We start from the raw sequence: 15,439 nt of genomic DNA, 5'->3' as shown, positions 1-15,439 counted from the left end.
AAACAGTGGTGGCTAACTTTACAGCATCCATGCAAACGGAGAATAGTTGCATGTCCGCCAAAACATACACCAATGCACTTTACTAACAGATACACAAATGCATGGATCTCGCCATACCAAAAAAAGGAAGCCAATCTGGTAGTCCCCTGCCATAAACAAACTCTACAACAGGAGGAAACTGATGCGGAATAAGGTGAAGTCCCAAGACTGGAAAAACTCCCTTATCATCCTCAACAAAAAGTTGAGATCCCTCATCAAATCCTCTAAAGCTAGCTATGAAAAAGGATTGCAACAGATAGTAAAGACAACCACAACGGCTTCTATAGTTATGTAAAGAATCTCCACAGCAATACCCAGATTTGCTCTGAACTGCTGCACAATGGTACCTCCTACACAGAGCCAACAGACATTGCCAATATACTGTCCGACAGATTCAGTGCCAACTTTACCCCATGCAAAGGACCAAGCACAATACCAGCAGATTGCCAGGCACCCAGTATTACTGCTGCACAGATTAACACAGCACTGTCCAAGGCCAAGATTACAGCTTCTATGGGACCTGACAATATCTCTGGCTGTGTTGTACATGAACTACGGAGTGAACGGACACCTCACCTGTGTGCCCCGCTCAACCACAGCCTCAACTCAGGCTTTGTCCCTACTGAATGTTGCACTGCTTCAGTCATCCCTCTCCACAAAGGAGGAGCGATTACAGGCCCTGGGAACTACTGCCCCATTAGCCTGACAAGTCTGATATGCAGAGCTATGTAATGCATCCTCATGGACCTAATTAACAAGGATATAGGGAATCACCAAACTTTGGATCTCACATAGTTTGGTTTTGTGAAGGGTAGATCATGCTTGCTCAACCTGGTCGACTTCTTTGAGTCAGTCACCACAGCTGTGGATGAAGGCAAGGTGGTTCATATAGCCTACCTTGATCTGGCCAAGGACTTTGACACCATTCCCCACTCAGGAATCATAGAAAAACTTACTAAGCTAGGCATCAACCCGTATATCATTAGGTGGGTTGCAAACTGGCTCACAGATGGAAGCCACAGTGTTAAAGTAACTGACTCCAAGTCAGACTGCTGACCAATCACAAGTGGAGTCCCACAGGGATTGGTCTTGGGTCCTGTCTGGTATCTACTTCTCTGAAGTCCAGGCCAACACGAAGGGACTCTGGCTGACAAAGTTCGCAGACAATTGCAATTTGGGAGCTATTATTAACTCCTCACGTGATGTTGACATCCTACAGAAAGGCCTCACTGAGACCAAGGACTGGTGTCAGAATCATGGCCTTAAGCTCAATGCCAAAAATGTGTCGTCATCCCATTTGGGAAAAACTCGGTTCCAATGAATTACCACATCAGTGGTAATCCACTGAACACAGAAGGCGTTATAAGAGATCTGGGAACACAGGTTGACAGCAACCTCTCTTTTGAGCACCACATTGCCACTGTGGTCAGAAAGTCCTTCTATGTGCCACATCTCATTACTAAGGGTTTTGCATCCAGGAAAAAGGTCATTGTCTCCCTCTACTTTTCCCTCATTAGGCCAATCATTTAGTACAGTGCTCCATTTGGCATGTACCTCACTAGACACCTGCAATAACTGGAAAGGCTGCAAAAGTACCTCACAAAGAGGATTCTAGGCCTTAAACACTTGTCCTATATGGACAGACTCAAAAAACTCCAACTATTCTCTGTCTCATATCGCCTACTTAGAGGCGATCTCTGCTTGACTTACAAAGCCATGTCTGACCCAGCTCTGTAAGAAATGCTACATCTAAAGAAATCCCAATCCCTCCGCATGACACGCTCCAGAGACCTCTACCTCATTACCACAATCAACAGAACATGCTGGAGGGGACAGGTTCATAACTCAGAGACTGCCCATGTTATGGAAAAGACTTCCCATACATGTCAAACAGAGCACCTCACTGGCCCTCTTCAATAGAAATCTTGATGAGTGTATGGGAAATAGAAAATTCATCCTGGGGATCACTCCAGGTGCTGTACTCGACAAAGGCGCTAGGAATTAAGGTCAGGTGGCACAATGCCAGGGTAATCGAATGGGCCAGGCTTGTAAAGGTTCCAGGGCCATTAGCCTAGTACACACCTTTGAACCTATACCAACGATGGTACAAAGAAATTATCTTAACGGTAAAGGGAAAGGAGGAGAAATACCAACAAAGGCACGAAAGAGAAACACTGCTCATCTTAATAAAAAATAAAGACTGTAATCAAGGAGCTGGGTAAAAGAAAAGGGAAAACAAATCACTAACAGAGTTTAAAAAAACACAATTTGAAGAGATTTAGCTTGCTTGAGAGCTGGTAGGATAGACACTTCTGGCACTAAAAACAGCAAATGAGATCTGAGGAGATCCTGTGAGGAGCATTATGAGTAGAGCTAAGCTTGAGAGTTTTTGGAGGGTGCGAGCTGGAGTAACTGCCAAGTCGATTCTGAGATACAGAACCGAACCCACAGTTAAGGACTGAGTGAAGACTGACAACATAAGATCTAAAGTTAAGGCTAAGTCCACTTGCTGAAGGGTACACAAGAAAAGTACAGTTGTGTACACTTACCATAAATGTACATGTTCGAGTGTATTCACTGTTGCAGTCATCACACTTGGGTTATCTGCCTGCAGGTAGCCCTCAGTAGGCCCGAATAACAGAGTCTTGGAATTTCTGTGTTGGATGCTGTCGCCTCTTCCATGACGTCAAGTCATCAGTGGTATAAAACATGCAGCAGACACCATTACATCAGTTTTTCTTGACCCAGATGTCAGGAGCCCCCAAAATATGGAGCAATCACATGGTGTGGAACACCTCCAGTAAAAAGTAAATACCATTTCTATAAGATATGGCCAAACAAAGAGGATAGATAGAAAGCATAGAAAAGACAGGGGGCTGGAGGGAGGGTAACCAGGACTGCAACAGTGAATACACACAAACATCTACATTTATCGTAAGTGTACACAACTGTACTATGTTCTTCATGTTTCACTGTTGCAGTCTTCACACTTGGGTTGATTCCCAAAGCTGAAGAAGGGTGGAGGCAGTCAAGAAGTATTAGGGCTGGCTAGCAGGCCTTGTAAGACTGCTGTGGCAAATCCAGCTCTGGATTTAGAAAAGATAGGCAAGTGGTAATGCTTGGTGAAGGTGTGTACAGAACTCCAGGTTGCAGCTTCCAGGATGTCCCTGGTAGGGACTCCCCTGAGAAATGCTGTAGAGGTTGAGGTAGCCCTAGTGGAATGAGGTCTGATCCCCTGTGGGGTAGGCTTTCCATGGTGTTTGCAGCAGAAATGGATGCAGTGTGCTATCCATTTAGAAATGGTTTGCTTCGAAATGGCCTTGCCCTCTGCCCCTGTAGCAAAGCTGACTAGCAGCTGGTCAGATTTTCTGAAGGGTTTAGTCCTGTCAAGGTAGAACCTGACTTGTCTGTGCACGTCCAAGGAGTGCAGGATCCTTTTCCCCTTCATTCTGAGGATTAGGAAAAAAGGTTGGTAAATGGATGGATTGATTTAAAGCCACACTGGATACCACCTTGGGCATATATGATGGCTTATTCTTGAGGGAAATCCTATCCGCATGGAAGATAATAAAGGGTTCCACAGCCATAAGGGCCTGTAACTCAGACACTCTTCTTGCTGAAGTGATGGCTAGAAGTAAGGCTGTTTTACAAGGAGGAATTTTAACTCTGCTGTAGCAGCAGGCTCAAAACGGGGGAGCGTGAGTTTCTCTAGTACAAAGTTAAGGTCCCAGGCAGGAGTGGGAGCTCTCCTTGAGGGTTTTAAATTGTTAGCTCCTCTCAGGAACTGTTTGATGAGTGGGGGTGAGAGAAGAGTGGTGGCTCTGTATTGTAATGAGCTGAGATGGCAGAGGCGTGAATCATAATTGATGAGAAGGGTAGGCCTTTGTGGAGCAGCTGTGCTAGATAGTCTAGGATTTGAGGTAAGGTGGGCACAGCTGTGTCCTTTCCTTGAGACTGGCTCCAAGAACAGTATTTTTCCACTTTTCTGAATAGGATTTCCTAGTACTAGGCCTCCTGGCCTCAAGGATAACATCCAGCAATTGTTTGTCGAGGGTTGCTGGTGATGTATTCAGGGAATAAGCCAGGCTGCCAGGTTCAGGGTTTGCAGCTGAGGATGCAAAATCTGTCTCTCCTGCTGGGACAGCAGAGAGGGGGTCTGATTTAGGTGCCAGGGTGGCACTGCTGTCAAACTGCGTAGGAGTGGGTACCAGTGCTGGTGTGGCCAGTCTGGTGCAATAAGAATTGTCCTTGGCCTGTCCTGTTTGATCTTGAGTAGTAGTTTTGAAAGAAGGGGAAGAGGGGGAAAGGCATAGATTGAGAGGTTTTCCCATATAAAGGATAGGGCATCCACTTTCCATGCTTGGCTGTGGGGATTTCTGATGCAAAGTTTTCTCAGTTGATGGTTTTGGGGGGAAGCAAAGAGTTTCACCTCTGGTGTCCCCCACCTGTGTATTAGTAGTTTGAATGAGTTGGGTTCCAGTTTCCACTCGTGTGGGTCCATTAGATTTCTGCTCAAGTCTTCTGCCAGTGAATTTTGTTTGCCTGGCAGGAACTGAACTTGCAGGTGCACTTGATTGCTCAAGGCTGTGTTCCACAGAGCCAAGGCTAACCAGCAGAGTGCGTAGGAATGAGTTCCCCCTGCTTGTTTATGTACCACATAACTGCGGTGTTTTCTGTCTTTATCAAGAGTTGTCCTGGCAGGATAAGGTATTTGAAGGCTGTCAGTGCATTCTGTACAGCTAACATTTCTTTCTGATTGATATGCTGGTGAATTTGTCCTGGGCTACATTTGCCTTGAATGCATTTGCCTGCCATGTGAGCTCCCCCATGCACAGTCTGATGTGTCTGTTGTCAGGGTTTGGGCGGTGGGGGGGTTGAGTGAAAGGGAGTCTCTTGTTGTGGTTGCAAACTTCTGCCCACCAAAGGATCTCTGTCCTTAAGCAAATGAATGACAGGAATCACTGTTTCCAGGTCCTGAGAATGTTGACACCAGAGACTTTTTAAGTACCACTGAATTTTCCTCATATGCAGTCTTGCATATGGAATAAGTAGAATGCATGAGGCCATGAACCCTAGGGCTTGCAGTATTTTTCTTGCAGATAGCTGGGTTTGGTTGGCCAGTAGTTTGAAGTAATTTGTCATATAATCCTGCTTTTCTGGAGTGAGGAATGCCATCTGGGATGTTGTGTTCAAGCTTGCTCCCAGGAACACAATCTTTTGGCTGGGTACCAGATGTGATTTATTTTTGTTGATGGTATACCCCAGAGACATTAGGAGTCTCTTTACAAATGTCAGGTGCTGAAGTAGCAATTCCTGACTGTCCTACTGAATCAGGCAATTGTCCAAGTATGGGTAAATTTAAATATTTCTCTGCCTGCAGTATGCAACGGCTGGAGCCAAGCACTTTGTGAATACCCTGGGCACAGTAGATAAGCCAAAGGGAAGTGTAGAGAACTGATAGTTGCCTACACAATGTAACACTTACTGTTAAGGTACATTACCTACACAATGTAACACTTACTGGAAACGTACATATTTCCTGCAAGATTCCCTTATGGGGATGTGCAGATAAGCTTCTTTTAACTCTATGGTTACTAGCCAGACGTCCTTGGCTAGCATAGGAAGCAGCTGCTGGAGTGTAAGCATTTTGAATTTTGGTACCACCAGGAAGGTGTTGAGAGTTGACAGATCCAGAATAAGGCACCAAGAGTTCTCTTTTCTGGGCACCAGGAACAGTCTGGAGTAGAAACCCTGTCCCCTTTGTTCTGTTGGAACAGGTTGAACAGCCCTGATACTGAGAAGAGAAAGTACTTGCTTTTGGGCCTCTGCTCACTGGTTTGGAGGGAGGTCTGGTAATCCGCTTGGGGTTGGCGGTGAGTGGAAGTAGAATCTGTATCCCTGGGATACAACGTTTAAGACCCATCAGTCCTGGGTAATATACTCCCAGTTTTTGCATGCAGGGCGAGTTTTCCTCCTAGGGGTGCAAGTACTTGGGCATGGCTGGGAAGGATGAAGGACAAGTCACTGCAAACTTTTTCCATAAGGGGGTAGCTTACCACTCCCCGTTTCTGAGGAGGGAGCACTCCATAGTTTAGATTTGTGCCTGCCCTGAGACTGTAGTCTTTGTGGTCTGTTGCCCCTTGGTTTGGGCTGAGAAGGTCTGGGAGGGACTGGAAAGGAACGTTATTTTGAAGGCCAATGCCTACTGAATCTAGGTGGCTGTACCTGTAAGAAATCTTTAACAATTTGCATAGATTTAGTTTTTTCCTCCATCTTTTTAAGAACTTCTGCTTTTGAGCCAAACAAACATTCTTGGTTTAATGGAGCATCTAGTAATTTTGCTTTGACATGGTCTGGCATGATTTGTTCCTTCAGCCAAGCATGCATTCTCAGAACAGACCCAGTGACAGCAGCCCTGCAAGATGCTTCTAAGGCATCAAAACCACACTGCAAAGTATGCTTAGCAACTTGGTTTGCAGAATGCATTAACTCTTGTGAGTCTTTATTTTCTGCACAATCAGGAATCAACAACATTTTTTGTTTAATTAGTTCCATAATATGCTGCTGGTACTTCAACATGTGAAAGTGGCAATTTAAAGCCCTGATGGCAAGAGTTGCAGAGGTATATACCTTCTTAGTAGATACCACAAAAAGCAAAAAAAGAAAAGAAATATCACCAACAATGAACAAGCCAACAAGTTTATTGCTTAGCGCCTCGGCTATTCAGCCTTCAAAGAGTAAAAAAATATAAAAAGCATCATGATAATATACAAATAAAATTTACAAGTCTCATCCACTGTTAACTTAAATTACATATACCTTCTTACCCCATCTGTCTAGAGCCTTAGAATCCCTGTCCGAAGAGGTAGGGTTTTTGGCTGTAGTGGCCTTAATACCTTTAGGTCCCTGGGAAATGGTCTCTGGATACGCAGTGGGATTTTTAGAGAGAAATTTGTGAGAGTCAGGTACTCTGTAGCATCTGTCAGGCTTTCTAGGAGCTGGTAGTAAAGTATCACGGGTAAGACTGGATTCCATGAAGACATCATCTACAATATCCAGGACAGGGGATATAGCTAGAAGCCTATGCTGAGACAAGTCTAAAAATTCCCCGAGTCTCTTTTTGGACTGTGGGTAGTCCTGGCATTCCCAGCGGAAATGCTCTCCTAGGGTATGCAAGATTTCACTGAAATAAATGTCCTCTGTGGGGGAGGCAGAGGAAATAGAATCCACTGCATCTGAATCCTCATAGGTAGATAAGGTTATGTCCTGATAATCACAGGGGTCAGAGTCATCAGACTCATGGTCTGTAGAATCAGAAGGAAAATAAATTATTTGTCTTTTAGAGGGGGAAGGCTGGCTTCCCCTAATTACAAAGTAATTAGGTCTTCAGCCATTCTAAGCATTTGTTTCTGTGACATGGGAGCTTGAGAATGTGCTTTGGTCATCTGTTTCCTAGGCGTAGTGCGAACTCTGGGCCTGAGAAATTTGGTAGTTTTAGTCATTAATGAAGTAGTCGGTTTAATATGAACAATGGAAGGTCTGAATACACCCTCAGAAGCCGGTGCCTGCACAGCAGCTCCGGACCCATCCAAGGTAGAGACATTTGTAGGTTCCATAGTCGAAGAAGCATCTCGTGGCATACATGACTTCGAAAGGGTCTCAGTAGAGGCCTGCAAATTTGTAGAAGCGGGTAACGGGCTGCAAAAGCGCCTCACTGAGTACCAGCAGACTGGTGACTAGCTTAACGGAAGTGTCGTCAGCAGTTTTGGACTTATGCGGTCTGTCTCTGTCTTTATCCTTGCATTTTTTTCAGAAGATCGGTAGTCGGATGGCTTATCGAAGCCATTTGGGAATATGGAGAATGAAAGCGAAAGAATTTAGAGACAAAAATATGCCGACAACGAACAGTTCAGGAGTTGAACAAGGCACAAAACCGAAAGCGAGGGACGTCGTGGTCTGGGCCTAAAGAGGTGACGCAGTGAGAATGCAAATCTCTGTGAGGTATTTGCTTTCCACAGGCAAGACAATTGTCAACTTTTTCTGACATAGTTTAGAGCAAGAAAAAAGGATCCCCAATGGGGTACTTAGCTTTAGAAGACTTCAGGTTTGAAACTCGAAAAATGAAAATTTCAGGTAGAGGCCGACCGACACTTGCGAACTGCTTCTACTTCAGGCTCCCATGTGGCAAGAAAAGCTGATGTAATGGCATCGGTTGCATGTTTTATACCCCTGACAACCTGACGTCATTAAAGAGGCGACAGCATCTGATGCAGAAATCCCAAGACTCTGGTATTCGGGCCGACTGAGGGCTACCTGCAGGTGGATAACCCAAGTGTGATGACTGCAAGAGTGAAATACGAAGAACATTGTAGTACTACTGTTGGACAAAATTCTACTGCATATTCTTGAAATACCCTCTAGTACTTATAATTCTGAAATTACATTACTACACGGATGAAAAGATTAAAGCCTAACGCTATGTGTTACGAAAAAATAAAGTACTGGATTTGAGTTCTCAGGATCCTGGGGTGTCATGGGAAATGAAAACCTCTTATTTCCTATTTTTTTAATGTTTATATTCAGATGTAGAGCTCTTAGACTTTTTTTTCTTCTCCACTAGATTTCAAAAGAGAAGAAACATTTCTAAGGCATGCTTTTATGTTTTCTTAGTGGTAAGACAAAAGGAGGCATTTGTTGGACAGACTTCAACACCATTGTCCATATCAGGTTTATGAACAATGAAACACCGGTCACTGAAATTTCAGGTAAATTCTGCACTTACCCTTAGAAGGCCCAAGGGACATGAACAAAGGACGGAAAAAATGAAAATCAAAGAAAACGTAACAGTCAAAAATGAAAAGCTGGCAATTTTTCTAAAAGTCAAGAAACTTGCTAATGTGGTCAATACCCAGTCAACTGTAAATACCAGACATCAAAGCATTTCAAGAAAAATGAAGAGTTTGTTTTTGCATACCAACACATTTTCCAATTTTAACAGAAAAAGTAGCCGCAAGCAGAATGGCTGCTAAAGAGCTTGGGGTGAATGGTCTTACTGCCTTGCTGGCTTCAGCCATAATGGCATAATTTACAAAACAAGCCACTAAAACATTTGGCAACATTAACAGAAGATTGATGATCCAGAGAGAAGCAGAATGTAAGAAAATACCATTGTTGTTGGTGGGTCTTGATGCACAGAAAGCATTTGACAGAGTAGGCTGGGACTTTATGAGTAGGCAATCGAAGTATTTGCATTCTCTGATAAAATTATAAGTTGATTATGAGGATATATGAAGGATCAGAGGCAAAAATTAAATGGGTGGGTTCCTCTCTAATAATTTCTGCTTTAGCAGAGGAACCAAGCAGGGGCATCTTCTTTCCCCTTTGTTGTTTGCATTACATTTAGAACCACTGGCAAAGAAAATAAGGGACTAAGAAAGAAATTCAAGGATATAATCGGTATGGGAGTCAAGAGAAGCTGGCTCTATTTGCAGACGATATAATTTTATACCTGTTAAAACCAAAAAAGGATATTACAGTGTTGAACATTCTGAAACATTTTCAAATCTTTTAGTGATGCAAAAAATAATGAAGCTAAACAAAGGCAATAGAGGTAAATTATGTACCCACATACAAACTGACTCCGCAATATCCATATTTATGGGGACATGATAAAATTAAATATTTAGGAGTATGGATTACAAATGATTCCAGTGTGACAGCTAAAGATATGAGGGAAGAGACTAAAAAGATCATACAAAAACTGAGAAATTAGAAACTCTATTATATAGATATGGATAGTAAGATACAAACAGTTAAACTGTTTTTAGTCCCTTTAGTCTCATACACAGGTCAGGTATATTTTTACCAACCAAAGGAGAAGTTTGTGGATAGCAATTAATAAAGAGCTGAAAGATTTTATCTGTGAGGAGAAGACGGCAAGAGTCAAGTGAGAACAGCTGATTCTTGCAATAGAAAAAGGCAGACTGGGATTACCTGACGAAGGGGCATTTCAAAGCTACACAGTTAAGGTTCCTATACACAGTACAAGCAGAAACCTAAATTCAAAGCAGAAAGGGGTGACGATAAAATGGGGGAAGCTCAAGAAACATGGAAAGACTTTGATTTTTGATGCAGACCTTTATGGAGAATAATAATCATACAGAATATTATATTCATAAAGTAGCAGAAAGTATTCCAAGATCTAAGCCAACAAGGGAATGGAGACAGTAGAGATTGACAATAAGGATGACTGCAACTAGGGATAAAGTCTACAGGCAAAAGGGGAGTGGAATTTATTGAAGAAAACTGGCAAAGGAACCAAGGTACTGGGAGCAAATAACTAGAAAGGGAAGGGTAATTATAATGGGAAGATGCCAAGAATTTATTTGCAGAGTCTAATTATGGTGGCTGCCAAAACAAGTAATGACTAGAAAATGGAAATCAAAGTCTATACCAACTGTAATAGAAGCAGTGAACATAGTAACAGAAATAAAACAACTGGAAATGGGTTCTTTAGAAAGGGTATTAGCAAATTACACAGGAAAACATGAGAACCATGGGAACAATACATACAGGGGAGGAAAGAAGTTTAAAAGAAGGCAGATTTAAATGTTTAACTGACAATGATAGAGTAGATTATAAGTGCTATTTAATGTCAATATGGTCTATGATGTAAAATACTTGCAACTGGAACTGTGTCAATATGGTTTGTGTTCATTTATATAAATGTATGATTGCCTATGTCATAAGTGATAATTTAGTAAAGATGCTTCTTGTTAAAAAAAAAAATATATATATATATATATATATATATATATATATATATTTATATATATATATATATATATATATATATATATATATTTTAGGGAGGGAGCCTGCTAAAGAAGCCACTAAACACCTGATGCAACAAGAAAGAAGAGAGTTACATGACTAAATGGAAGTAATTGTGTAGTAGTCTCCAACACAGTGTTATCTTTGAAGGGTGAAGTTCAATCCTGTTTATCTGACAACAGACAGATTTTGAACTAAGACCCTAACTCAGCATGTCTGCTTGCTATAAATGCAGAGATGACAATGGTCAACAGGTAGAATTTCAGATTTTGAACTTTATTATATTTTTCCCATACTCCAAGGATCCAACCCCACTTGTAGGAGAAATAAAGGATATAGGGGTGCAAGGGCAGGGGTGGGGGCAGTACAGTCCCCAGCAAACAAATAAAAAAGCACAACTTCTGAAATTCGATCCATTTACAATTATTATAATTGCAACTGTGATATATATAGCTACTTAGTGCAAACGTATTATAAAGAAAATTGATGCACCAGATGGATGAGAGACTATGAATCAGGAAAATCACCACAAAGCTAGTTAGCATACGAAACAACAACAGGTCAAGTTTAGACACAGATGGTCTTACATGCATGGAGAACAACAAAAGAGGATGGCAACAAATACAAGATGATCTCCAGCAACTGTTAACTACAGCATGCAAGAAGAATAATATGTTAAAGTTTCTTACAGGCAGAAGGAAATCTTCCCTTCATCCAGATCAATGAGACAGCTGACGATATCTCCTGCAGCCCAGGACTTTAAAAAAAAAAAAAAAAAAAGGTTAAAATTAATGCTGTGGTTGTGCTTGAACATCTAATATACAATAGGACACGCTAACTACTGTGAAGGTGATAAGGCTACAAATCCTAAAACAAAAAAATGGCTTTTCAGATGGTACTACCTTCTATAAGAATAGCAATGTGTGGATTTTATACTGTATACATCAATTAAAAAGGGTAGCAGATGTACAGTTACTTTGTATAATTAGAAAACAATGTAATATAAATTAAAAAAGAGGCAGTTCAGCACACATTCCTCAGCAGCACTGTGCATGATCTCACAGTTCCATGACACTGTTGCTTAACAGGTACCGCTAGAACCAAAAATAGACACTACAACATACACAGACGTTGCAGATGAAATGTGCCTATAAACTACTCTGGCAGATGTGCTACAGGTCCTGTTCAGTGTTACTGATTACTGACTACTCTGCTTCTACAGGCTATAACTACTGTGACCAGTGGCAGTGACAGCTCTGGGGTGTGTGCATGTACCATGAGTTGCATAAACTCTATAAATTAGTTGCATAAAGTTAGCAGGTATTAGTAGTTAATGACTGTGCTTCCTGCTCATTCAGTTATACAAACTAAGCCTACAGTGTTCTACTCTAGCAGCAATTGCTTCACAGTGTGCACAACTGACCTGTGTAACAAGAGTTGTAACTCTGCAAAACAGTTGCATGAAATTATCACTGCTTTGCACAATATAGTCGATTCCATCTTTTTGCTAAATGATTGCCTGTGATCTAACCAAATCTCATTGCACCTCCATGAACAGTTCATCTGTAAATCTTCAGGGTCTCCAGGACTGGGGTAGTTGGCTCCAACGTCTGAGTACTACAGCCAGCCATAGCCATCCATCCTCTGGCAACACTGTTTAACAATCTAATAAAATGTAGAAACAGTCCATAGAGCAAGACAATGGTGAGGTCTCCAGAAAATACAAAACGCTGTCTTGATAATAAACAGGTATAAAAGTTACGAAATCCTTAATTTGGTAAAAGCAGGTTTATTCAGACAAAATACAAGGATGGTGAGCGCTTTCGCTATAATAGCTTCTTCAGACCAAAATACAATCAATAGACTGTTGCTGTGATATTTAACTAGAAAAAGGCGCCAAACCTGATAAAATTTAAAGAAACATGACCATATACATATAATCAAAAATACAAATGCATCTCAAAATCAATAATGACAAAAGATATTATTTATAAAACGTCAGCTACATAAAATCTGAGCCATTCTAATAAAAATTATAATATAAAACATTATATCATTTAAAAAATTCTAATCCTTCTTGATTTTAACAAGGGACGTAAAGGAACCTTGCCATTGATACCTGGTGGTACATCAGCCCTAAATTTGATAATCCAATTGATTTCACGGACCTCGGTGTAATTTTCAACGTCCCCCCTTCTATGAGTCCTAGATATGTGTTCAAGTATCCTAAATTTGAACTCATGGTCAATGCCATGTTCAATTGTATGTTTGGCAAGTGCATTAGTCAGAGTGCCCTTCCTAATATGATAGGCATGCTCACGTATTCTGTCTCTGAGTGTCCGATTTGTCTTGCCAACATAATAGGCTGGACACAATACGCATGTTGCCAAGTATACTATGTCTTTAGAGAGGCAGTTACCTGCCACACATATTCTGAAACTGATTTTATTTAGAAGATGATGCCACCTCTTCTAACACCAATGATGTTACTCTTAGTGATAAGGTCCTCTTTCCCCTCTATTATACTAAAGATGTTGGTACCCTCAAGGACATTTACACCAGACATTGGCATGTCTTATCTGTAGATCCAACTATCAGCAAATTAGTAGGTGAGGGACCCAAGTTTGTTCATCGGAACAAAAAGAACCTTAAACAATTGTTGTGTTATTCCAACAGCAACATTATGAATATATCCACTGAAGATAGATGCACGGTCCCATGCAATAGGTGCAATTTTTGCCAATATATTTTGAGTGACCCCATTTTCAAGTATCCATATGGGAATGGCAGTTTTAGAATATGTGTGGCAGGTAACTGCCTTTCTAAAGATATAGTATATTTGGCAACATGCGTATTGTGTCCAGCCTATTATGTTGGCAAGACAAATCGGACACTCAGAGACAGAATACGCGAGCATGCCTATCATATTAGGAAGGGCACTTTGACCAATGCACTTGCCAAACATACAATTGAACATGGCATTGACCATGAGTTCAAATTTAGGATACTTGAACATATATCTAGGACTCATAGAAGGGGGGACGTTGAAAATTACACCGAGGTCCGTGAAATCAACTGGATTATTAAATTTAGGGCTGACGTACCACCAGGTATCAATGGCAAGGTCCCTTTACGTCCCTTGTTAAAATTAAGAAGAATTAGAATTTTTAAATGACATAATGTTTTATTTTATACTTTTCATTAGAATGGCTTAGATTTTATGTAACTGAGGTTTTACAAATAATATTTTTGTCATTATTGATTTTGAGATGCATTTGTACTTTTGACTATATGCATATGGTCATGTTTCTTTAAATTTCATCAGGTTTGGCGCCTTTTTTTAGTTAAATATCACAGCAACAGTCTACTGATTGTATTTTGGTCTGAAGAAGCTATTATAGCGAAAGCGCTCACCATCCTTGTATTTTGTCTGAATAAACCTGCTTTTACCAAATTAAGGATTTCGTAATTTTTAAGCCTGTTTATTATCAAGACAGCGTTTTGAATTTTTTGGAGACCTCACCATTGTTTTGCTCTATGGACTGTTTCTACATTTTATTTGGTTCCTGGTTTTGTCCACAATAGAGCATTAACTCCGTTTGAACTGTGTTTTATTTTTTATCTGACTGTTTAACAATCTGTTGTCACTCGATCTGTGGCTAGTCTAATCGCATTGTGTTCTAAAGGCAGTGTTGCAACTACCTTATTTTTGCTAACTGTACACTGTTTCTACCAAATGATAGTACAACTTGTGGGAAATAAAATTAATTTGAGAAACAGGGAGGCAAACCTCTGATAATGAAACGTGGATGCAAACCTCTCAATGGCCCACTACTGGTAAACCTCACTCATCCACAACAGCGGATCAGTCACAACATACAAGACCCCCAACATGCCCAGACACTATAAAACAAAATTTGCCAAAGAGTCCTAGAACCCATTCTAAATAATACCAGTCTCCAGCATACAAACCACCACCTACAACCTCTCCACTTACATAAACTGCAAATCCACAAAGTTTCCTCAAGAGTCACCAGAAGAGTAAGTCTAAGTCCATAAAGTCGCCCAAGACTTGCACACAAGGCCGATTTTTTAATCATAGGCGATTATAAGCAGACAGACTCATCAGACTGGACAAGAATGGATTGACTGTATTCTGCTTGTCTGGTGCCAGGAGTCATGACATCACAAGGGACTTAAAGTCTTTTAAACTTAGTGATGGCACATATGGAAGTGAATGACCAGAGACACTTCAAACAGAGGAACATGCACAAGAGACACATGGAAGTGAATGACCAGAGACACTTCAAACAGAGGAACATGCACATAGACATAAGAGAACTTATAATGCATGTATTAGAGGCAGAAGATACACTGTAGTTCAGTAGTTTCTAGCCTTACCAAGAATGATGTCTAGATACCAAGATAACATAACTGTTTTAACAATTGTTTAACTAGTTTGCACCATTCTAAGGGGATCCAGTATGTGTCTGCCTTGGATGAGCTGGTAGGCAAGACTTCTTGTTTCTCAATGGATGGCTTTCCCACCAAGACTGCTGCATTCTTG

The 15,439-nt window shown here is 41.1% G+C and overlaps 1 protein-coding gene across 2 annotated transcripts in view; it reads right to left on the bottom strand.

The window, feature by feature from the left end:
* RNF123 (ring finger protein 123) overlaps positions 1-15,439 on the bottom strand; it is a 4,282,987-nt gene that overhangs the window by 3,805,113 nt on the left and 462,435 nt on the right. For both annotated transcript variants that reach the window (XM_044077780.1, XM_044077781.1), the window contains exon 9: positions 11,562-11,629. In XM_044077780.1, coding sequence (XP_043933715.1) covers positions 11,562-11,629 — 68 coding nt within the window. The remainder of the gene's footprint in view (positions 1-11,561; positions 11,630-15,439) is intronic.

This window comes from Protopterus annectens, chromosome 7.part0 (assembly GCF_019279795.1).
Source record: "Protopterus annectens isolate FY-2018-M chromosome 7.part0, PAN1.0, whole genome shotgun sequence".
Lineage (NCBI taxonomy): Eukaryota > Metazoa > Chordata > Ceratodontiformes > Protopteridae > Protopterus > Protopterus annectens.
The sequence above is the reverse complement of the archived record's forward strand: the minus strand, read 5'-3'. Positions and strand labels throughout refer to the sequence as shown.